Below are 24,246 nucleotides of genomic sequence, written 5' to 3'. Positions count from 1 at the left end.
TACAACTCCCTCTCAAGTGTTGCATCTGTGTTGCTGCTAGCACTGCCACTGCCAATTGCTACTGCATTGTAAACAAAAAAAACATCCAAAATTATTGAACTAATTGTGTTCAGTATGATACCACGTGAATGTTGAAGCCTGACTACTACTAGTCTCTTCACAAGCCCTCTGAATATATTGCATTGTTGCTGACCTCTGCTTTGTGCCATCTGCACTGCTGTCAACTCTGCTTCGTGCTGCTCAAACTCTGGCGCTCCTAGCCATTACAACTGTCTCCCCGACACTCCTCGGCACCAACCAACACTAGTCTAGCCTGCTACTCTTGATTTGGGTTCCTATAGCCAGGTATTGATCCAAGAGGTGGATTTCTCAAGGATCTTGCCCATCTGTAACTCTTTCGAACTACAGCTCTAGATCATCCCACCTCCCTCCTGGAGGTATCTTGGCTGTCATGGCGAACTCCTATTCGATCTTCGCGGGCATAGCCTTCGGATCGTGTTTCTCATCCTTGTCCTTCTTCTTGAGACGACACTGAATAGCATAGTGACCCATCTCACCACACCTGAAACACATGATCTTTGAGACGTCCTTCTTATGTCTCCACTACTCCTGTTGTCCCTTTGATGCAGGGGTTGCGTTATCCTCCTCCTCCTTGGGCTTCAACCCACTATTGTTGCTGCTTCCTTCAAGTTTGAGCTTGACTAAGTCTCTCCTCAACTCCTCTTGTCTTAGAGTTGCCCACATCTCATCCAAATTCAACAATGTTGCTCTGCCCAGGACACTCCGAACAAAGACTTGCCATTCATCTGAGACAGAATTGAGGGCTAGTCTAACCAACTTTGAATCCTGAGGTGTATGCCTCGCAATAGACAACTCATCACGGGTTTCCTTCAATTTCACGAGGAATGGATCCACACGCTTTCCCTTTTGCATTTGAGTAGATCTCAGCTTCTGCCCCAAGTACATCTTGTGCTGCTTGGAAGATCACTGGTACAACGTGTCCAAGGCATCCCACATCTCCTTAGCAGTCCGTCTCCTAGCAACGTGACACACCACGTGATCCTTGACTCCATCCAAGATCATCCTCTTGGCCTTCGCCATCTCTGCCTTGTACTTCTTCAGTGGATCTGGATCTACTGATTCAACCACCACATTGTCGACGTATGTCTTGAGGGCATGCTCATCTAGAAGGAATGAAATTCTAACCTTCCAGGTGATGTAGTTGGATGCTCCGACCAACCTCTCCTAATCCCTCATGCCACTAGTTGCCATATCTGCCAAAAAATGTCGAAAATCTCCTCTCTCTTTTGTGCTATTGCTTGGCTAGCTTACGCACTCCCTGCTGGAGCTAGTAAAATTGCTACCTTCTGCTGCTCAGCTCTAGAGAATTCAAATTCCTTGGCTAGGAATTCTCTGAGGAAGAAATTCCCTCAGTTGTGCTTCTCCTCTTTCTTCTGACGATTTTTTGCCCAACAAACTGCCTGCAGAAAATCTGCGTCCCACCAGCTCTCCTCACACTTAGGCTTCAGCGCTGCTCCCTCTGCCCCAACAAAAATTGGAACTGGGAGTCCTTCCTCTTGTTGAAATTTCTAAATGTTATCCATTAGAAACCCCTACTGCATTATCTGGTTTATTTCGCCTACTTGTTTATTCCTTAACATGGTATTTATTCATATAAATATTGAAAATAAACACAAATGCAACCTTAACTCATATACAGATCAACAACTGAAATACTAGACAAACACACAAGTGACACTGTTATTTTTTGACAATCGTCCCTGGAAAAACCTAATGCGGGAAAACTGGTGCAGCAATTCTAAGGGTTTTATTATTATGTAGATTTCTTGAGTACAACTAGGGTGCCAAACTGGCTAACCTAATAAAGATATTTACACGGCAATAATACCTTTTATCGGAGATAGATATTCAACTTCTCAGCACTAGTCTGCCCCACGAAAATCCTTTCGGCGCTTCTCCAAGGCCCTGCATCAGCCCTGCTAGCCTCTGCGTAGGTCTAGAACCCCCTGCGTCAGCCTTCTGCCTCTCTACATCATCTCTCAGGTCTTCTGCGTCACCCACGCAGGCCCCTCGCCTCTGCGCAGTCCCTAGTTGCCTTTGCGTGACTCCTGTTGCCTCTGCGTAGCTCTGGCTGCCTCTGCCAGAAAATCGAACTGACTGATCAATCTTGGTGTATCTCCAACTGACCCTCAAGCCTCCTCTTATACTTTTCCTGTCGAATCTTCAATGGTCGATACTAAGTCTCTAATCAATGGCTAAGATTAGATTTGGCTTGATCCGTGTCATTTAGAACATTCTCACCCAGTTTTATATTAATACCCATTAATGTTTTAATTTTTCTAAGTTTAGACTTAGGAACTCCATTAAAAATATTAATTATTTTAATATCTCTCTAACTGGGTGGAATTTACCCAAACCATTTCTGAGTCTTGCAGATCTCATGTGCTTTAGCCTCTCCACCAATTTTCATGGCTAGAGCACATCTGATGCTACAACAAATCAACACTTTGTCTTAGCGAGGAATTTGTTCTAGTAATGCTTCACCACTGAACATCACACTGATCCTCCCGCACTGCTACATGTGTTGATGCTTGGCCTGCTGCACAACATCCACTACATTGCTACCTCTTGTACCACTGCCCATGGCTCTGCCATAGCCACTGCTACATCTGTACTGTAGCTCCCTCTCAACATGTTGCATCATGCTGCCCATAGCACTGCCATTGCTAACTGCTGCACTGCAACTCAGTTACCGAGAAGTAAGTAACTGATCTACCCAACTACTAACATCCTTGTCAGTCTGAAAGCCTCCTGATGCTAAAGCTACCTCTATTGCTATCCTGTGCTCCCTCTGCTGTCGCTGCATTGTTGCAACCACCTCTGTGCCTCTCGCACTGCTGCAACCATCTTTATGCCTCTCGCCTGCTACAAACACCTATGTGCCTCTCGCACTGTTGCATCCTCCGTCGTGCCTCTCGCACTGCTGCAACCACCTCTGTGCCTCTCGCACTGCTGCAACCCCTATTACGCTGCTACATACCTCTGCACTCTAGCACTGTCTTGTCGCTTCATCGCATCTTGCTTCTACCCGACATTCGTCATCTTGCTACTGTCATTTGGGGCTCCCGTAGCCAAATATGATCCAGGAGTTTGCGTACCTCAAGGATCTTGCCCCTCATCTTCTGTAGTCCTCCTGGCTACAGCTCGATGTCTCCCCACCACTTCTCTAGAGGTGCATGAGTACACATGGAACTATCGTCATCAGTCTCGATTTCTTTCTCTGCCTTAGCCAAAGTTTCCTTGGATTCAAAAGCCTCTCCCTTATTCTTCTTCTTGGGACACTAGGTTGCATAATGACCCAACTCCCCACAATGGAAGCACTTCACCTTGGAGATGTCCTTCTTCTTCCTCTTCCCTTGTTGTCCCGCAACTACCAAAGCTGCATCCTCCTCTTTCTCTTTCTTGATTCAACCTCCTTTGTTGCTACTTCCCACCTTGGTCAACCATCTGATCTCTTCTTGGCAAAGAGCTGCCCACATCTCTTCCCATCCTGGAAGATTAGCTCTACCCAAAATGCTTTTGACAAATGTCTCCCAATCCTCAGAGACTGCATTCAGGCGGTCCTTACCATGAACTCCTAATTCGTCTTGGCCCCTATGGAAGTAAGTTGGTCTTGAATCTCCTGCAATCTGAGGAGGTATAGATCTATCTGCTCCCCCTTCTGCATCTGATACGACCACAATTGATTCTCTAATAGTATCTTCTGCAACTGATTCTCTAAGTGCCTTGATACAATGTCGTCAAAGTATCCCACATCTCCTTTGCCATGTTCTTTTGGGCAATGTGTGGTACAACATGATCCTTGACCCCTTCAAGGATTATGCACTTTTCCCTCGCCATCGCATCCTCATACTTTTCATTATCACCTGGTTCGACTGGGATAGCCACAATTCTCAAGGCGAAGCCCTTGATGCGATGTCTATCCAGCACAGATAGGATCCAGGCCTTCCAAATGACAAAGTTGGAAACCCCGTCCAACCTATCCTGATACCTTTGTTCGTTCACTATCATCTCTGCTCTTTCTTCTGGACTCCCTCTGAGATTCGACTTCCCTCTTGGAAATCTCCCTCTAAATCTTGATTTTCCTGCTGGAAATCTTCCTGCCAACTATCTAACCGCTCCTCTCCAATCCTCTTTTGCAACTACAACTTGGATCTGGATTTCTTGGATAGAAATTCGTCAAGGCAACGACTCCCTCTACCTTGGTTCTGTCTCGTTAAGTACTTTTCTTCTTCGACAACAACACCCCACCAGCTTCCTAATCCACAATCTGCGCATAGCTCCCTATGCCCGAACAACTGTACGAACTAAGCCTTCCAACTCTACGCAATCCCGGCAAAAGGATGAATCACTCCTCTAGCCAACTGCGTCAAGCCTACCTAACTGAGTAGGATGATGTGGCTCTTCGTGAGCCTGTTCTGCCTCTCTCTGCCTCTGCGTTGGCCCTCTCTCTGGCTCAAAATGATGATGTAGACCCTCTACGTCACTCCTTCTCTGCTGCTTTCTGCTTAGGCGCAGCTCTGTCTCTCAGGACAGCTGCTACTGCTGCAAATTTTTTATATTTGTTGGTGCCTTCAATCCTCTTGTGATCTGCAATGCTCTGATAACATGTTGAAATTTCTAAATGTCACCCATTAGAAATCCCTACTGCATTATCTGGTTTATTTCACCTACTTGTTTATTCCTTAACAAGTTATTTATTCATATAAATACTGAAAATAAACACAAATGCAACCTTAACTCATATACAGATCAACAATTGAAATAGTAGACAAACACACAAGGGACACTATTATTTTTGGACAATCATCCTCGGAAAAACCCAATGCGGGAAAACCGGTGCAGCAGTTCTGAGGGTTTTATTATTATGCAGATTTCTTGAGTACAACTAGGGTGCCAAACTGGCTCACCCAACAGAGATATTTACACAGTAGTAATACATCTTCTCGGAAATAGATATTCAACTTCTCAGCACTAGAATGCCCCACGAAAATCCTTCTGACGCTTCTCCAAGGCCTTGCGTCAGCCCTACTAGCCTCTTCGTAGCTCTAGAACCCCCTGCGTCATCCTTCTACCTCTCTGCGTCAGCTCTCTGGCATTCTGCGTCACCCACGTAGGCCCCTCAGCCTCTACGCAATCTCTAGCTTCCTTTGCATGGCTCCTGTTGCCTCTGCGTAGCTCTGGTTGCCTCTACGTCAACCTCTCTGGTGACTGTGCTAACCCTCAGGAACTATCTCTACCTCTCTACTATGTACTCGCTGCCCCTCACTGCAACAAATCACTACGAATTTTCTTAGCAAACCCCGCTCCAGAAAATCGAACTGACTGATCAATCTTGGTGTATCTCCAACTGATCCTTAAGCCTCCTCTTATACATTTCCTGTTGAGTCTTCAACAGCCGAGATTAAGTCTCTAATCAACAGCTAAGATTAGATTTGACTTGATCCATGTGATTTAGAACATTCTCACCCAGTTTTATATTAATACCCATTAATATTTTAATTTTCCTAAGTTTAGACTTAGGAACTCCATTAAAAATATTAATTATTTTAATATCTCTCAAGTGGAATTTCCCCAAACCATTTATGGGTCTTGGAGATCTCATGTGCTTTAGCCTTTCCACCAATTTTCATGGCTAGAGCACATCCGATGCTACCACTAATCAACACCTCTTTGTCGACTCACTCAGAGAGAGACTGCCTCGAAAATCTGCCCTTCCAGCTTGGACTCTGCAAAACCTCTGGGGTTTTGAACTGTTGCCTCATGCATCTTTTTCGAACTCCCTTTTCTGTTCAGTGTTGGATCTACCGGCTCTACTCTTCTTGCTTCACCTGCAACTTCGATACCATGGGAAAATTCCTCAACAGGAACCCCTACTACAACAACTGATGATATTACTCCTATTTGATAAATTCGTTTAAACAAATTACTTGCAATTTCCTACGACAAATATCGTAATACACACTGCAGCCTTCACTTTATTAAATATTATGCAGAAACAAGAGACTGAGCAAGAAAGAAAATACAACATAGTAGACACCGTTATTTTTGGACTAAAGTTGCCGGAAAAACCCAATGTGGGAAAATCGGTGCAGCAGTTCTGATGGTTTATTATTATTAAGCAGTAGAAAATTTTGAATACATCTCTAAATACCTCTTGGGTTATTTAGTTATAGAGAGAGAAATACTGGCAGAAAGCTTTGTGAGATTACCTTACACAATCACTGAGAAAATCCTGGTTGATCCGAATACTGGATGAAGTACCTCTGGCAGACTCTACGCTGCTCTGCACAGTCCTCACGCAGTCTCTACGTCAACCTCTGTAGGCTCTTCGTCATCCAGTCTGCTGATCAAATTGCTACCTGGAGTCTCTGCTCTCAGCCCCTTGGTCTCACACCCCGGCTCCTGACTTCTGAAATTGACTCTCCCAGCAAAATCTCGGACTCTCTCACCCTCTGTGCTGCCTCTGCGTGGCCCTGCTTCAACCTCTGTGTCTGGGCTACTGGATCACTCTTTGGCTCTCTCTGCTGATGATTCTCTCGCTGAGAAAATATCTCTCTCCGAATGCTATCCCTGCCCCTCAAGTGCAAGAAATCTCCTGAATCAGAACTTCCTCCTGAGAATTTCTTACTACAGAAATTCGATCTCTTGATCTCTCGGTGTGTTTTTCAAATGACCCTCAAGCCTCCTCTTATATCTTTTTGTTGGACAAACAACGACCTAGATTAACTCCTAAGCAAAGGCTCAGATCATTTTGGCTTGATCTCCATCTTCTTCTAGAAGTTACACCCATAATTAGATTAATACCCATCAATATTTTTAATTTCCTAAGTTTAGACTTAGGGTCCCATTAAAAAATAATTAATCGTTTCTGGGTGGAATTTCCCAAAACGCTTTCTGGGTTCTTTGGAATACATGTGCCCAAGCCTCCCTGCAAAATTTGAGGCTTAGAGCACATCCGATGCTACCCCAAATCAACACTCCCTCTTAGTGAGGAATGTGCTCTAGCAATATACTGTTGCATACTGCTCTGACTATGAAGCATTGTCCTTTGCGCCATTGATGTTTGACATGATGTCCACTAACTACTGCGTTGTTGTTCCAACTGTACTGCTGCTGACACTGCCACTGTCAACACTGCATCTGTACTACAACTCCCTCTCAAGTGTTGCATCTGTGCTGCTATTAGCACTGACACTACCAACTGCTACTACACTGCAAACAGAAAAACATCCAAATTTACTGAACTAATTGTGTTCAGTATGAAACCACATGAATGTTGAAGCTTGACTGCTGCTAGTCTCTACACTGACCCTCTGAATATACTGCGGTGCTGCTGACCTCTTCTCTATGCCATCTGCATTGTTGTCAACCCTGCTATGTGCTACTCAGACTCTGGCACTGCTAGCCACTGCAACTGTCTCCCTGACACTTCTTGGCACCAACTGACACTAGTCCAGCCTGCTACTCCTGATCTGGGGTCTCTTAGCCAAGTATTGATCCAAGAGGTGGACTCCTCAAGGATCTTGCCCATTTGTAGCTCTTTCGAACTACAACTCTAAATCAGCCCACCTCCCTCCTGGAGGTATCCCGGCTGTCATGGCGAACTCCTCCTCTACGATCTTCACGGGCGCAACCTTTGGATCGTGTTTCTCATCCTTGTCCTTCTTCTTGAGAGGACAATGAGTAGCATAGTAACCCATCTCACCACACCTGAAACACTTGATCTTTGAGATGTCCTTCTTACGTCTCCGCTGCTCATGTTGTCTTTTCGATGCAAGGGTTGCATTATCCTCCTCCTCCTTGGGCGTTGACCCACTACTGCTGCTTCAGTCAAGTTTGACCTTGTCTAAGTCTCTCCTCAGCTGCTCTTGTTTTAGAGTTGCCCACATCTCATCCCAATTCGACAATGTTGCTCTACGTAGGATACTCTGGACAAAGACTTGCTATTCGTCTGAGACAAAATTGAGGGCTAGTTTAACCAACTCTGAATCCTGAGGTGTATGCCCCATAACGGACAACTCATCACGAGTTTCCTTCAATTTCATGAGGAATGGATCCACACTCTCTCCCTTCTGCATCTTAGTAGATCTCAGCTTTTGCTCTAAGTACATCTTCTGTTGCTAGGAAGATACCTGATACAATGTGGCCAAGGCATCCCACATGTCCTTAGCAGCCCCTCTACTAGCAACTTGATACACCACGTGATCCTTGACTCCATCCAGGATTATCCTCTTGGCCTGTGCCATCTCTGCCTTGTACTTCTTCATTGGTTCTGGATCTGCTAGTTCAGCCACCACGCTGTCGACATATGTCTTGAGGGCATGCTCATCTAGAAGGAATGACATTCTAGCCTTCCAGATGACATAGTTGGATGCTCCGTCCAACCTGTCCTGATCCTCAAGCCGTTGGTTGCCATATTTGCCAAAAAATGTTGAAAATCAACTCCCTTCTATGTTCTTGCTTGGCTAGCTTACGCACTCCATATTGGAGCTAGTAAAATTGTTGCCCTCTACTGCTCAACTCTAGAGAATTCGAATTCCTTGGCTAAGAATTCTCTGAGGAAGAAATTCCCTCAATTGTGCTTTTTCTATTTCTTCTGACGATTTTCTGCCCAGCAAACTGCCTGCAAAAAATCTGCGTCCCACCAGCTCTCTTCACGCTAAGGCTTTAGCGTTGCTCCCTCTGCCCCAACAAAAATTCAAACTAGGAGTCCTTCCTCTCTATCGACTCACTCAGAGAGAGACTGCCTCGAAAATCTGCCCTCCCGGCTTGGACTTGGCAAACCCTCTCGGGTTTTGAACTGCTGCCTCCTGCAGCTTTTTCGAACTCCTTTTTCTGCTTAGCGCTAGATCTACCGACTCTGCGCTTCTTGCTTCATCTACAGCTTCGATACCATGTGAAAATTCCTCATCAGGAACTCCTACTACAACAACTGATGATATTACTCCTATTTGTTAAATTCGTTTAAACAAATTACTTGCAGTTTCCTACGACAAATATTGTAATACATACACTACAGCCTTCACTTAATTAAATATTATGCGGAAACAAGAGATTGAGAAAGAAAGAAAATACAACACAATAGACACCGTTATTTTTGGACAAAAGTCCACGGAAAAACCCAGTGCGGGAAAACTAGTGCAACAATTATGAGGCTTTATTATTATTAAGCAGTAGAAAATTTTGAATACATCTTTGTATTCCTCTCGGATTATTCAGTTATAGAGAGAGAAATACTAGCAGAAAGCTTTGTGAGATTACCCCACACAATCACTGAGAAATCTTGGCTGATTCGGATACTAGATGAAGTACCTTTGGCAGGCCCTATGCTGCTCTACGCAGTCCTCACACAGTCTTTGCGTCAACCTCTCTAGGCTCTGTGTCACCCAATTTGCTAATCAATTTGCTGCCCGGAGTCTCTTCTCTCGGCCCCTCGGTCTCACAGCGAGACTCTCGGCTTCTGAAACTGACTCTCCTAGCTAAATATCAAACTCTCTCTCTCACCCTCTGTGTTGCCTCTGCGTGGCCCTTTGTGGCCCTGTGTCAGCCTCTGCATCTGGGCTACTGGATCACTCTCTGCCTCTCTCTGCTGATGATTCTCCGGTTGAGAAAATCTCTCTCTCTGAATGTTATCACTGCCCCTCAACTACAAGAAATCTCCTCGATCAGAACTTCCTCCTGAGAACTTCTCACTTCAGAAATTTGATCTCTTGATCTCTCAGTGTGTTTTCCAAATGACCATCAAGCCTCTTCTTATAACTTTCTGTTGGACAACCAACGGCCTAGATTAATTCCTAATCAAAGGATCAGATCATTTTGGCTTGATCTTCGTCTTCTTCTAGATGCTACACCCACAATTAGATTAATACCCATTCATATTTTTAATTTCCTAAGTTTAGACTTAGGGTCCCATTAAAAAATATTAATTATTTTAATAAAATCGTTTCTGGGTGGAATTTCCCAAAATGTTTTCTGGGTTCTTTGGAATACATGTCCCCAAGCCTCCCTGCAAAATTTGAGGCTTAGAGCACATCCGATGCTACCCCAAATAAACACTCCCTCTTAGCGAGGAATGTGCTCTAGCAATATACTACTGCATACTACTCTGACTCGGAAGCATCGTCCTTTGCGTTGTTGATGTCTGACATGCTGTCCACCAGCTACTGCGCTGCTACTGCAACTGTACTATTGCTGACACTGCCACTGTCAACACTGCATCCATACTACAGCTTGCTTTCAAGTGCTTCATCTGTGCTGCTACTAGCACTGCCACTGCCAATTGCTACTGCACTGAAAACGGAAAAAACATCCAAAATTACTAAACTAATTGTGTTCAGTATGATACCACGTGAATGCTGAAGCCTAACTGATGGTAGTCTCTACACTGACCCTCTGAATATATTACGTTGTTGCTAACCTCTGCTCTGTGCCATCTGCACTACTGTCAACTTTGCTCTGCGCTACTCAAACTCTGGTGCTCCTAGCCACTGCAACTATCTCCTCCTACGAAACCGGATTCGCTCAAAACAGGCTACGAATCCCGAATCGGTCGAATCAGACACGATTCTGTGCCGATTCGTGTCAGGATTGGAGGGCACGTCGTGTCCTATTGTGGCACGTCGTGTCCAGTAACGTGCCCCGATTTAGAAATCGTGTCTCGATCCTGGAAAGCGAGTCCTGGTTTTTCGATTCGTTTTGAGGGTTTTGTGATTCGTTTTGAGGGTTCTGCAATGTTAAAAAGGGGCGTCGAGCTGCGTGAATGATCATTCTTTGTTGCTGCGAGGAGCGAACCACCGAACGACCACAGTCCAGTTCCACCCAACGTCACTGCGTCACTGGTCAGGCATCGTCGCATCGTTAAACTACAGGTAAGCACTGAGCAATGCTATGTTGTAAACCCGTGATTTTTTAAACCTGTTACAGTTTAGAACTCGCAATGCGCATTGATAATTTACAACAAAAGTTACACGAACACCTAAACTGTAACTTTTCTAAACTCGCATTGATAATTTTAAAGTTTTAAACCTACAGTTTAGAACAGGTTTACAATTTAAATTTAACGGGTTTACAATTTCAGTTTTATGACAATAACATATTAATCATTAGAAACTGTAGGTTTACACCTTAACTGTAACGGGTTTAAAAAATTTACAGTTTAGAACTCGCATTGATAATTTTAATACGGCAATACTTCAAGAATCAAAAACAGTTTAATATCAAATAAGTGTTTTTCATTAAATTTCATTGCTTGATTACAGCTTCTTCTTAGCGTCCAAAGACAGACTATCTGAGTGACATTGGACAGCAGAAGTTAAATGTCAAATATTGTCAAATTAAAATCGAAATCGGTCTTCGTGTTTCAAATGACATAGGGCGTATTTTAGCTGCCATCGAGTCTAAGAGGAATCCCTGTGTCAAAAGAATATCCTGAATATGCTGGTAAATATGTTGTCAAAATAAATTATATTGAATTCTAAAGTTAATGTGAGTTCAATTTTATTATTAATAACTTTAAATATGGATGTGGTGTTCAATATTATTGCAACAGTCGGCATCGAGGAGTTAATTGTAGGGAGAGTGGCAGATTATATCACTAAGCTAAATGCCCTAGGTTCTGAGCCCTCCACTTTATCCAACTCACTGCCAGACTTGCGAGCTTATCCTTGAGAGCACAGAACTTCGCTTGATCAAAAGAAACATTCACTGAAACCCTGTCTTGTCTCAGAAGCATAAAACGACTGACAGAGAGCTGTTACAAAATTCTGCCGCCTGTAAGAGAAAAGTCTCTGTGGCCAGAACAAGAGAATAAACAAGACAAACTTTGCTGCCTTTTCATTGTATATGTATATAGATTTAGGTAAATAGTTTCGTAATACAACAGTTTGTTCATTTTTACAGCAGTTTGTTCATTTTTTTTACAGGTTGAGGTAACATGGCTCAATCAAAGGCAGGGGCAGCAAGGAAGGGCAAGAATGTCATGGGTAGAGATGCTCTTCCTCCCCCAATATCATCAGAGTCTGCTGCAAGTAATGTTGAGGGAAGAGGACTTAAAGACAATGAAAAATATCCATTGTGGAAATATGTCACAAGAGAGGATGGGCCAAACAGCAAGGGAAAGGGAGGAGGCAATGTGCAATGGAAATGCAACTTTTGTAACATTTCTTTCAAAAGCACATATCACCGTGTGAAATCACATTTGTTGGCTATACCTGGTTGTGGGATTGGATCTTGTAAAGTTATTACTTCACAAAAGAGAAAAGAATTGGAAAAGGAGGCCAATGTTGGTATGGAACATGTGGCACTGGCTTCAAAATCAAAAGCACCCAAGGGCAAGAATGAAGACCCCCTTCCATTTTTGAGGAAAGCCACCACCAAATTTCCATTTGAGAGTTCTACTTCTACTGGGGGACAAGCATTAAAAAGAAGATCACTTGGTCCAATGGACAGGATTTTCCAAAAAGAGAGACGGGAAGAGCTTGATCTCACCATTGCCTTCTTCTTCTATCAAAACTTCATATCATTTAATGTTGCACGTTCACCTTTATTTGTTGAGATGTGCCGAGCTCTAACTCAAGGGGCTCCAGCAGGGTATGTGCCTCCTGGGTCAGAGAAGCTGAGAACCACATTGTTGACGAAGGCAAAAAAAGAGGTGCAAAAAATGCTCGAGCCTATTAAGGCATCATGGCCAACATCTGGGGTTAGCATTGTTTCTAATGGATGGACAGATCCAGCACGACACCCAATCATCAACTTCATGGTGTCTTCCTTGAATGGTCCAGTTTTCCTGAAAGCAGTGGATACACTTGGCGAATACAAGGATGCACAATTTATGGGTGAGTTATTTATTAGAGTTGTTGAAGAGGTAGGTGTTGATTCTTGTGTGCAAATCATTACAGATAATGCACCTGTTTGCAAGGCGGCTGGCATGATTGTGGAAGCTAAATATCCACAAGTGTTTTGGACACCTTGCATTGTCCATTCATTGAACTTAGCACTGAAATCCATTGCTTCTGATGTGCTTTGGATTGAAGCATTATTGAGGATGCAAGACATATCCGTAACTTTATGCAAAATCATACAAATGCCCTCACTATCTACAAGGAGTACAACAATCTATCATTGTTCAAGATTGCTGATACACGGTTTGCATCTTCATTCATGATGTTGAAGAGGTTGAGGGAGGTCAAGACTGCTCTTGGGTCCATGGTTATTTCTGAGTTTTGGTCTTTTTGGAGAAAGACAGATCATGCAGCCTCTAAAAGAGTGAAGGACACGGTACTAGATGATGCTTGGTGGGAGAGGGTAGATCTAATTATTCGGATCATGGACCCTATCATCTCTTTGCTTCGAGTTGCAGATACAGACAAACCCATCCTAGGAGAGGTTTATGAGGGATGGGATTCCATGATTGAGTCTGTGAGGAGCATTATTCTACAGAGTGAGTGCCCCCCGTATGAGACATCACCAGAGGCCTTCTGCGATACCATACATGATATTCTTGTCCGCAGATGGGACAAGAATTGTACACCTTTACATTGTTTGGCTCACTCATTGAACCCCAAATACTACAGCCATGAGTGGCTGAATGGTGGACCTTCCCGCAGATTCCCTCCTCACATGGATGGTGAAATCTCACAGGGGAGGAAAGAGGCATTGAAGCGGATTTATCAGGATAGTGCATTGCTTGCTGAGGTGGAGGATGCCTTTGCAGAGTTTTCCACTGGCACTGGTCGATTTGGAGGTTATGATGTGATTAGAGACAGGGGGCTTAAGAAGCCCTACTCTTGGTGGGCAAATCATGGGGCAACAAGCCCTCCTCTTCAGCAGTTAGCCATGAGGCTCCTCTCTCAGGTGACTTCATCCTCTTGTTGCGAGAGGAATTGGAGCACATATGGGAATTTGCATACTATGAAGAAGAACAGGCTTGAGCAGTCCAGGGCAGAGACAATGGTGTATGTGCACACCAACCTTCGTCTTATTTACAGGCAGAGGGAAGAGTGGTTGAGGGGAAAGACAAAGATGTGGGATGTCTTTCCTGAAGATATGGGTCTGGACATCACTGTTGAGTTGGCATTGGCCAACATGGATCTCGGTGATCCAGTGCTAGACCCTATTAGTTTTGATGACTTAGAGGGGTCAACCTCCATACCAGCAGATGCAGAGGCGACTATGGATACAGGGGAGGAGGAGGATGCAGAGGAGAGCAGTGGGGACCATGATGATGGGGACAGTGATGCTGATTCTGATGCTGATTGATGCCTTGAGGCTTGTATACCTATAGTTGTTTTATATTTTCTATTTCTATTTGCCATTGGCATTGCACCAACACTACCTATGTAACAGATTTTGATTTGATGACTTAATGAGAAAACTACAGTTGTCAGTGTGTTTATCTTACTATCTTGTAGTTGTAAGTTGTCTTTCAGTTATGAATTATGAATCATGATTTAAATTTTTAATAGATTTATCATTTATGTGACCAGTACCACTGACATTTATTTGAATTTTGTATGTACTGTGCATGCTAATAGCTATAGATGAAGATCTATGTTTGAAATCAATAAATTTGTATCATTAATTAAAATTTGTGTAAGAAATATGCTAATAACTAATTTTTTATATATATATATATATATATATATATTTTTAAATATATATATATATATATATATATATATTTTTAATAAAATAATATATAACGTGTCCTAACGTGTCTTGTTCCGAGGGTCAGCGTGTCCCGAATCCGACACCACGAATCCCGAATCCTACGTGTCCCGAATCCCCGTGTCAGGTGACTTAGGTCTCCTCGACACTCCTCGGCACCAATCGACACTAGTCCAGCCTACTATTCCTGATCTAGGCTCCCGTAGCTAGGTATTGATCAAGGCAGCTGTCATGCCCCCAATAATTAAATTTGCTCAAGGAGAATTCCCAATTTTGCAGTGTTGTTTCCTACTCAATATTTTTGGTGTTTGGACTTACGAGAATGGGTTAGAGGACTTGGAATTAATTTTTGCAGAAGAAAAGGGAGGCAACTTAGGAGAAGTGGGTAAAAATTAAGTGATGAGTTGTGGGGGCCACACTAAGATGGAAGTCTAACCCTTAGAAGGAATTCGACCCACAAGGAGGGAAAAATGCACAAAGGGGGTTGAATTGGTGGGGACCACAAGGGTGAAGGAGGAGAGCAAGCTCATTTTTGGGGTTCCTTTCTTATGCATCTAACTTGAGAGTTCGCTTGAGCTGTTAGCCAAGTTAACTGGTGCTTTGAGTACAGGGATTTCCAAGGGGAAATTCCAGCCTCTCTTTCGGTGGACTTCGAGTGCCACCCTAGGAGAGAATTTCGGAACTTAGTGGGAAGAGATTTGTTGGAGTTTGTGGGTCATACCAGCTCTTATTTCAGTCAGTTCGTACTTCCAGGAGGGCGCAAGGGAAGAAGCCTTTCCAATGAGTTGAGGGAGTTTCAAGGGGAATTTTGGGCAGCAAATTGTGGAGAAAGTTCCTCGAGGAAGGACCAGAATTTGTGGAGAATTTCAGGGCTGGAAGTTGCTGCTTCTGAGAGAGCCAAATTCACCATTTTAGGGCCTACACAGAGGTGTTATTGGACAGAATTCATGGAGCAGGATTCATCTCATTTGTGCCGGGTTTGGGAAGGAATTTCACTCATATCTTCCAGAAGAGAATTGCAGGGCAATCCTACAGCTAATTGAGGAGGGATTTGTGACATATTCAGCGGTTGTAGATTGTGGGGGACGCAGCACAGGTCAAGGAGGGCGTAGCACCAAATTTGGGTAATTCTGGGAGGTCGGAATTAGCCCAAATCCTTTATGGGTTTTGCTGGACTAGTCTCAAGGAGCGTGCTCTTAATTTTGCAGAATTTTTCGAGTTTCAAACCCTCAAATATCAGTTCACCTAAAACAGCAGTATAGAATTTTCTGGGTTGAACGCACAACTTGAAGGGGCCATTTTGGAGTGGAGATTTGCAGCCATTTCCACCTGGGTATTTGCTTGCTTATTGTAGCAAGCCCAGGTGCACACTTTCCATCTTCATTTGTACTCAGATTCCTTGGTTATTAATAAAACGGCTCAGGATTATTGTTGCTGCCCTATGGAGTTCTAATTTGTCTCTGAATGCATTGTTTTTCAGATGTTTTATGGTTATACTTATGCTGTAGCTAGTGCATGTTATGGTACTTAACTGTAAATTTTCTAAATAGAATATTACAGCAGCTTGACCATTCTAACACATAGCATTGCAACCTACTGACAAACATATTTCTCCTTCTAGCAACTTTTGGTTATAACTAAGCAGTAAGGGGTTTCCTTCAGTGATCAGAATTAACAATACAATGCAAGCATATACGTGTGCAAACACATCCCAGAGGGCTTTCTTCTTTCTTCTTGTTGCTGTGTGCACAACATCTATAAAGATTTTTAGTTTGCAAATGACTGCTTCTTGGCTGGCTTCATTGGCTTCTCATGTAAGTGACATGATCCTTCCTTTGGGTTTCTTTCATACATTAAGGTTAGTTGTTTATCTCATAACCATACAAAATCTCCTAACCACTATGGTCAAGAAATCAAGATCTCTGTAAACGTCATAGTTTAGGAAGCCATTTGAGAGCCTCTCAGCATTTACATATTTTGGTTGCACCTATTCCTATCCACTTGATTGAAGAGCCTATAAGAAAGTCTTCTTTGAATTGGCTTCCATGTTTGGAGAAAACATGAAATTCTTTTACAGAAAGATACATGGGTTCTTTGTACTCCATACCAGCTGCATGTGCAGTATGATGTGTCATGGTTGATGTGATTAAACATTCTTGTTTTTTTAAATATGAGTAACATGGAGGTAGTGACTGTGCCATCTGTTTTGGATTCATTTGTATTGGTTGTACTGATTGAATGGTAGCTAAGATAAGCAGAATTTGTATCAATTTTTACAAACAGTTTGAATTTAGAAATCATGCTAGTGTTCTTTATGAAAAACCATAATAGATGTCATTATTTGAAGAAAATGATCTCATATGTTTTTTGAATAGGTAATAACATTTTTATGTCATCATGTTTTTGCGCAATATCATAATATAAATATGCAGAGGATTCTGGCAAATGAGCGCTTCTATGAAATTGTTAGCATCTCTTGTGCAGATATGATTATTACATGGAAACACTTACACAGATATTTTCTATTGTGAATCAAGGGCTCAAGGAAGTGGCTATGGAGCAGAGGTCAACGAGTGGTTTTCCAAGGCTCTTGGTCGTCCATGCTTTTTGGTTAGAAAGGGAAACGGTGGATCTTTAGGTTGTAAAGGAGTCGGATACAGAAAGTCACTAAGCTCAAGAGAGATGTTTGCCAAACGGAATTTCTGCAAAGAACTAAGTTTTGTAAATGAAGGACAATTATTGCTTGTCTCCAAAGCAAGTGTCAGGGATCTTAATAAAAGATTGGGATCAAGTACGTAGTAAAATAAGATCATATTCCTCCAGTGTTGCAAAAGACATTGAATGTTTTAGCATGTTGGGATGCTAAATTAAGGAACATGTATTCCTGTAGTTTCAGTCTCAGAAAGTAAAAAAGTCATGCAGTTGTAGAGAAAACTATGTAGATATGAGCTTAATATAGAATTTATTATATCAAATATAGTAACTTTATAGATTTCACTGTTTAACAGGTATCCAGATGGAAGATGGAACTAAAAGAAAATCCAGATCGGCCCAACTAGAGGTTGACCAAATGAGGTTTCGTCCAAATCTTGTAATATCGGGTGCAGAACCATATGAAGAAGATGATTGGCATTCTGTCACTGTAGGAAAAGAGCACTTCATTGTATGTACCCTTGTCATGCTTTGTAGTTGTTTTCCACTACTGCTTATCATAAGTGTAATTTCTGTCATTCGAATCATTTTGTACTTCACTGTAGAATTTATAGCCTGCCTGCATGATGCGTTGAGCAATTTTCCTCTTGATCTGAAAGGTCCCTAGGTGTAGGGTTTAGCTTTTCTGATCAGATACATGATCCTAGGGGAAGGGTTTAGCTTTTTTGATCAGATACATGATTTGTGCCTTGAGATCAACAGGCTGCAGCTTCCAAAGCAGATTACATATCCTGCATTCAGTGCACATCCAAGACGGGTCACTCTCCACCTTATTGGAGAGACTGCATACCATAGGATGTGCATCCAATGCAGATTAGATAAATTCCTTTGCAGTTCCTTGTTTCCAGTTTGTAAACTTAATTTACTGCAATTTAAGCAATCGTCCTTCTATAATTCAAGGCTCTGTTGTAATTTTAGGTATTGGGAGGATGCAATCGCTGTCAGATGATTAATATTGACCCACAAACAGGGCTTCAAAGTAAAAATGAACCATTGGCAACATTGGCTTCTTATCGGCGTATAAAGGTACAACATCCAGTTGGCCTTGAACAGCTTAGACACATGAACTTTCTTTGTGAAACATCATTCCCTATGACTAGTTGTTGATGGTTCAAATTGTTGGATTGTTTGCAGGGAAAAATTCTTTTTGGGATTTTATTAATGCAAGAGAAGCAGCTTTCTCCAGGGAACACAAGTATACAAACTGTTGTTGATGATACAGAAAATTATCAGGACAAGCCTTTGCTTAAAGTGGGATCCAGTGTGATTCCGGAGAGAACTGCTCAACTGTGAACATCTTTAAGAACACCTTGAAAGCCACCAGTATGATTAAGTCATGTGCCACTAGAATGTTTACTGTTGAGGCTTCTTGTTGAACAAAGGTGGCTGAATGTGAATACACTGAACCATAGCATTTCTGCACCCTGTTCAGCACTATTTTGTTCACCTGGAAAGAAAGAAATTTTTTATTTCATTTTGATTTCACACAGCAAAGTCTTCCAGATGTATTGAGTCAGAAGCCTGTTATATCACAAATCAAGATATGTTGAGCATATAGACTATAGAGGCATTATCTTTGTCAAAAACCATGCATTGCATGGGAATGCACAGTTAAACCTAAGTTGCACTAAAAAGGATACGAATACAGGGTTTGAAACAGATATGACAAATTTTCAAAAAATCCGGATACAATACATCAAGGAAACATTATATATATATATATATATATATATAACAAAATAAGAATATCATATTACCATTCATCTTTTAGAATCTTGATTCTATACCTAAAAATATATAATCATCATGATCAGTTCTACACAAACAAATCATCTCATCAATGTCATCATATGGCCTATTATAGTATTCAATGTTCATTGTTCAAAATTTTAAAACATAATTATAAATTACATTTATATATCATCAAATATGTCTTCATCCATGTAATTAAGATCCACATCCTCTCTAGGAGTGGGAGCATTGCTGCCATGTCCACTTGAAGATCCAACTATTGGTGCCTCCTCATCAAACAAAGTCATATGGGACATGGCATAACGTCATATCCAAGTCAGGAAACTCTGGTTCCACATCCCATAGTTTGCTGGTCTCAAGTTTGTATCTGTCACTCTTGTGTGATGGAAGGCGAATGTTTGAATGAACATACACTATTTCCTCAACCTTCTTGGATCCCAATCTGTTTCACTTCACCGAATGGATGAAGCCATGTGTACTCCAGTTTCTTGGATCCCAATCTGTTTCACTTCACCGAATGGATGAAGCCATGTGTACTCCAGTTCCTTTTCACTAAAGAGGAACTACCAACCTGTAACAAAGTCCCGATGGCCAATTTTTGAATATGTGGAAGTTCCCCACCATATGTTATATAAAAATTAATTACTCTGTAACTAATAGTTTAATTAAGGCAAAGGGCATGATAAAAAATCATGCCCATTCACCAAGAGGCACCTAGGGTTGTATTTAAGCCAGGCCCTCTCACTCTGTAAACCATTAATTCATTCATTATTAATAAAATATATATCTGTGCTGATAATCGCTGATTTTTTCTCTTCCATCTGGTATCAGAGCCTGTTTGGTTCTCCGGCAAGACGCTGCACAGAAGTGTATCTCTCCGTTGTTTAGACATCTAATTCCCCGTTGGCTCGATCCATTCAAGATCTACCTGTCCCGATAAACCGTTGTCCCCAGCCCTCGACTTCCACCATCGTGTTCTCTGATCATGCTCCCTCGTCGATGTTCCTTGTCACCATCTTCCCTTCCACTGGCTTGTATCCATGACCACTAACTTCCGTCGACCTTGCAATTGCCGACACCATCAACTCATGTCCCTCACACTGTCCTCTGTCAACACCCCTGCCAACACCACTGCCAACACCCCTGCCACTACCGCATATTTTCTGACCGTTGTCTCCCTAACTGTCGTTGTCGTCCCAACCATGACCGTGACTGCTGTCTCCCCTACAATCATGTTGTAATTGATATAGTTGCAGTTATAAAAATTAAAAAAAAATACATAACATTACAGTTATATATATAGTTATAAAGTTATATAACTTTAATTGTTTCATAATTAATATATTTTAAATTAAAAAAAATAAATTATTATTATTATTATTTTAAAAAATTAGGTCAATTTAACAAAAAAATAATTGTTGGAAATACTGAGGGGGGTGAATCAGTTTTTCTTAGCAATTATCACTTTAAAATCTTTTCAGAGCATTAGTTATCTTCAATTATTATTAATGTTGCTGTTTAGTATGGGGTGCACGGTAAGAGTACTCGCTCTGCAGGGGTTTTTTTCTTTCCACAGTTGGCGGCTTGAGTGACATTGGTTACACTTGAAGGGGGTAGTTTACAAACCACTGTTTTTCGATTTACCTCCTGTCTTCATACTGTAACTACAGTTTCCACATTGCAACCAAGGGTGGACTTCTGAGGTAACGCATTTTCTGCTGAAAGCTTACGGGGCTGTGGGTCAGAGTGGCAGGAGCATTAAAATAAACCCTTGTCTTTTTTGTGTCAAAACAAAATCCGTTTTTTGCAAGAGGGTTTGAAGTAGAGCACAAGGGCGTTTTGCCAAGAACGGTGGTCTCGGGCAAGTGTAACCCCAACAGGAAGACGTGGCGGAACGACACACTGTTTTCTTGGGCAGCTGGCTCCCAGATGGATGAACAGCTACTTGACTACACTTCTAACTCCCTTGCTACTAAGGATATTTGGGTCAATTTCTCCTGACCGGCTCTAGCATTGACTACGCTAGTGATAGCCAATTTACCAGCCACAGGGGTTGAGGCAGTTATAACTCAAATGGAAGATATGGCGGTCTCTCTGCAGACCCTAGAATTGACTCCGCCCCCGACAGTTACGGAAGGAATATTCATCCCGGAAGAAGGCTCGGAGTTACCCTTCCTACCCATTCCTCCCCTGTCGGACTTGAACATATGGTTGCAGGCCTTCTTGGCAGAAACAATTACCCAAGGTGGTGCGAGTGTTTCAAGAGAAGGACCAAGTAACTTGGGTCAAATAGCACAAGGATTGCTGCCTGAACAAGTAGGAATCCTCAGGACTGCCCCCTTCTATATAGCATTCCAACCAGTCGACTCAGCCCCTCCTTCATGCTGCTTCATTGGCATTCCTGGATTGGACCACGCTTCAGAAGGAAATCGTTCTGATTCAGAAGACATTGGCCTTGAGGAAGGAGAGCAAGCAGCTAAAGCGCAGCCAAAACATCCAAAAAAATCAAGGAATTCAAAAATCAGAGAAAGGGACAGGCGGTTAATCTTCGGAGAAGGAATCTCTATGGCTCAAGCAGCCCTCACAAAGAGCACGGTGTTAGTTGGAAGGGTGAGAGGCCGAAATTACTCCCTGATACGCCTTCGAAAGTGGACAACGGAAATTTGGAGGAATCTCCTCATACAACTCCCAAGTATCCTCTCACTTTCTAGGGGCTGGTTTGCTCTGATTTTCACTCATCCGGACCAGGTAGACTAGGTCCTCATGCGGTACTGGCACATCGAGATGACACCAGTGTTATTGAAGCGATGGTCGCCAATGTTTGACCCAGAAAAGGAAAATCATGGAGCGGGGCCAATCTGGGTCCGATTGCCTGCTCTCCCATTACAATTTTGGGGGGAAGAAATATTCAAGGTAATAGGAGATGATTTGGGTGTCTATTTAGATCATGATAGAACCTACCAAGACACAGGATGCTTAGCATTGGCACGTATTCTAGTGCATCTAGATACCAGAGAAGGTCTGGTAGAGAGCTACTTGCTTTAGATGGGCAACATCACTCGGAGGCAAATTCTAGATTACGAAGGCATTCCCTTCCGTTGTCGCAAATTTCACGAAGTGGGCATTTATACAAAGACTGTCCAAGAATTTCAGGGCAAAATTAGATCTCGACCAAAGTGTTGGTCTCAGCCTCCACTCAAACTCTGGATTCAGATTTCGATTCTCAATTGGACCTCCAAGAAAGTACTCTGCCCTCTAGTCTGACTCCGTAGCCGTAGCTCACCATTTCGCAAGGGCATCGGATCGACCCCCTGAAAAATCCAGATCCCGGGACACGGTTTTCGCAGGTACTCCCTTCTCCACTCTTCCTCTTTTTTCTCATTCTACTGAAGGTTCAGTAAATTTATCATCTTCTTTGAACTGTGTCGTCTCTCAAGCTAAAGTTAATAAGTTATGTTCATCGGTTTGTCCTATTCCCGCTGTGCCTCCCTCAATGTCCTCCCCCATTCCCCAACCCTCTGTGGATAGGACCACCTGCCCGCTCGATGATCACCCACTATCAAGTGGGCCTCAACGATATTTCCTCAGATCCCTTCCTGCTACTCCCTCTTCGGTCTTAGGCATGGACCTTGACCCCCCTCCTTCAATTACTCTCAAGCTTCCAAGGGGCCATCAATAAAAAATTTCTAAGGCTATTAAAAGGGCTAGTGTTGAAGTAGCCTCTGGGGTCCAATCCCCAATCGACTGGGTTCTTAGAGCAAAGAGCAACCCTCACTCGTCTCCCCCATGATCTGTCTTTCCTTTAATTGTAGGGGTCTAGCCAACCCTGACAAAAAGCTGGCTCTCAAGAGGCTCTGTCTATCTAAAAAGTTGGATGTTATTTTCCTTCAAGAAACTTGGGGGAAGGTCACCAAATAAATAAGCTTCTCTTAATTTTTCTCCCAACCTGGGATTTTCATTTTTTGGATGTGAAGGGTCACTCTGGTGGCTGCGCCTTGGGGTTTAACACTCATTCTAAAAAAATCTTCAACTTTTGGGGAGGAGAAGGTTTTCTTGGTGCAGATATCTGGTCTATGGAGCTCGGCAGACCATTTAGGATCATCAACATCTTTGGCCCTTGCCAGAACAGAGAATTCTTTTGAAACAGAATCATGGAGGCTAATTTTATGAATCAAGATAATATCATTATTGGTGGAGATTTAAATTTCTCCCTCAGATCAGTGGAATCCTGGGGTTTCAGGGGTCAAAGTGATCATCTCACAACATTTTTTGCAAACTTGTTGAATGCTCACGAATTTCTAAATATTAACCCTGTTATACTCAAGCCAACTTGGAGGAATCACGAATTAGGGGTAGATGCCCTTGTTAGAAGATTGGACCAATTCTTGATCAAATCCCCTCTTATGGCATGTTTAATTCTCTTTCGTCAATGGGTGGGGAGTGGTGGGATCTCTGATCACACTCCTATTTTTATGGAGCTCAAGGATAATCTTTTTAAAACCTCTTCACCTTTTAAATTTAACCCCTCCTGGTTGCTAGACCCGAGTTTCAGGAACTTGGTCTCCGCCACTTGTATCCATTGCTCCCAAAATGAAACCTCCTCCCCAGGGGAGCTCTTTGCAAAAAATATAGCAGTTCTAAAAGGCAAAACAATAACCTGGGCCAGATTAAAACAAAGAAAAGAGGATGAAGATCTTTAAAGAATTGAAAAGGCTCTACTAGCCTTCGAAGAATCAAGTCCCACAGGATCGAACTCGGCAGAACAAAAGTTGCCCCTGATTCAACTAGAAATTGACAGAATAAAGCTTCTTCACTTAAAAGAAGAAACCTGGAGGCTCAAGAGCAAAGCAATCTGGCTCAAAGCAAGTGATGAAAATTCAAAGTTCTTTCAACAATATGCAAGGGGTCGGAAAGCCATTAACTTAATCTGGGAATAACAAGACTCGGAAGGAAGGAAAGCGGGCATTTTTGAACAACTCGCTGACATGGGGATTAGACATTACTCTAATATCTACAAAGCCCCCATTGGAATAA

The 24,246-nt window shown here is 42.5% G+C and overlaps 1 protein-coding gene across 4 annotated transcripts in view; it reads left to right on the top strand.

The window, feature by feature from the left end:
• The window catches only part of ABA3 (molybdenum cofactor sulfurase (LOS5) (ABA3)), a 425,672-nt gene extending 406,727 nt beyond the window's left edge, over window positions 1-18,945 (top strand). For all 4 annotated transcript variants that reach the window (XM_089377211.1, XM_089377210.1, XM_089377209.1 and 1 more), the window contains 4 exons: window positions 17,286-17,539; window positions 17,757-17,911; window positions 18,379-18,486; window positions 18,595-18,945. In XM_089377211.1, the coding sequence (XP_089233337.1) occupies window positions 17,286-17,539; window positions 17,757-17,911; window positions 18,379-18,486; window positions 18,595-18,753 (676 nt within the window). In that variant the 3' untranslated portion in view covers window positions 18,754-18,945. The remainder of the gene's footprint in view (window positions 1-17,285; window positions 17,540-17,756; window positions 17,912-18,378; window positions 18,487-18,594) is intronic.
• Window positions 18,946-24,246: the final 5,301 nt, after the last annotated feature.

This window comes from Pinus tabuliformis, chromosome J (assembly GCF_031772625.1).
Source record: "Pinus tabuliformis cultivar Carrire ecotype Pingquan chromosome J, CPIR1, whole genome shotgun sequence".
Classification (NCBI taxonomy): Eukaryota; Viridiplantae; Streptophyta; class Pinopsida; order Pinales; family Pinaceae; genus Pinus; species Pinus tabuliformis.
This window is presented reverse-complemented; position numbering and strand designations above follow the sequence as displayed.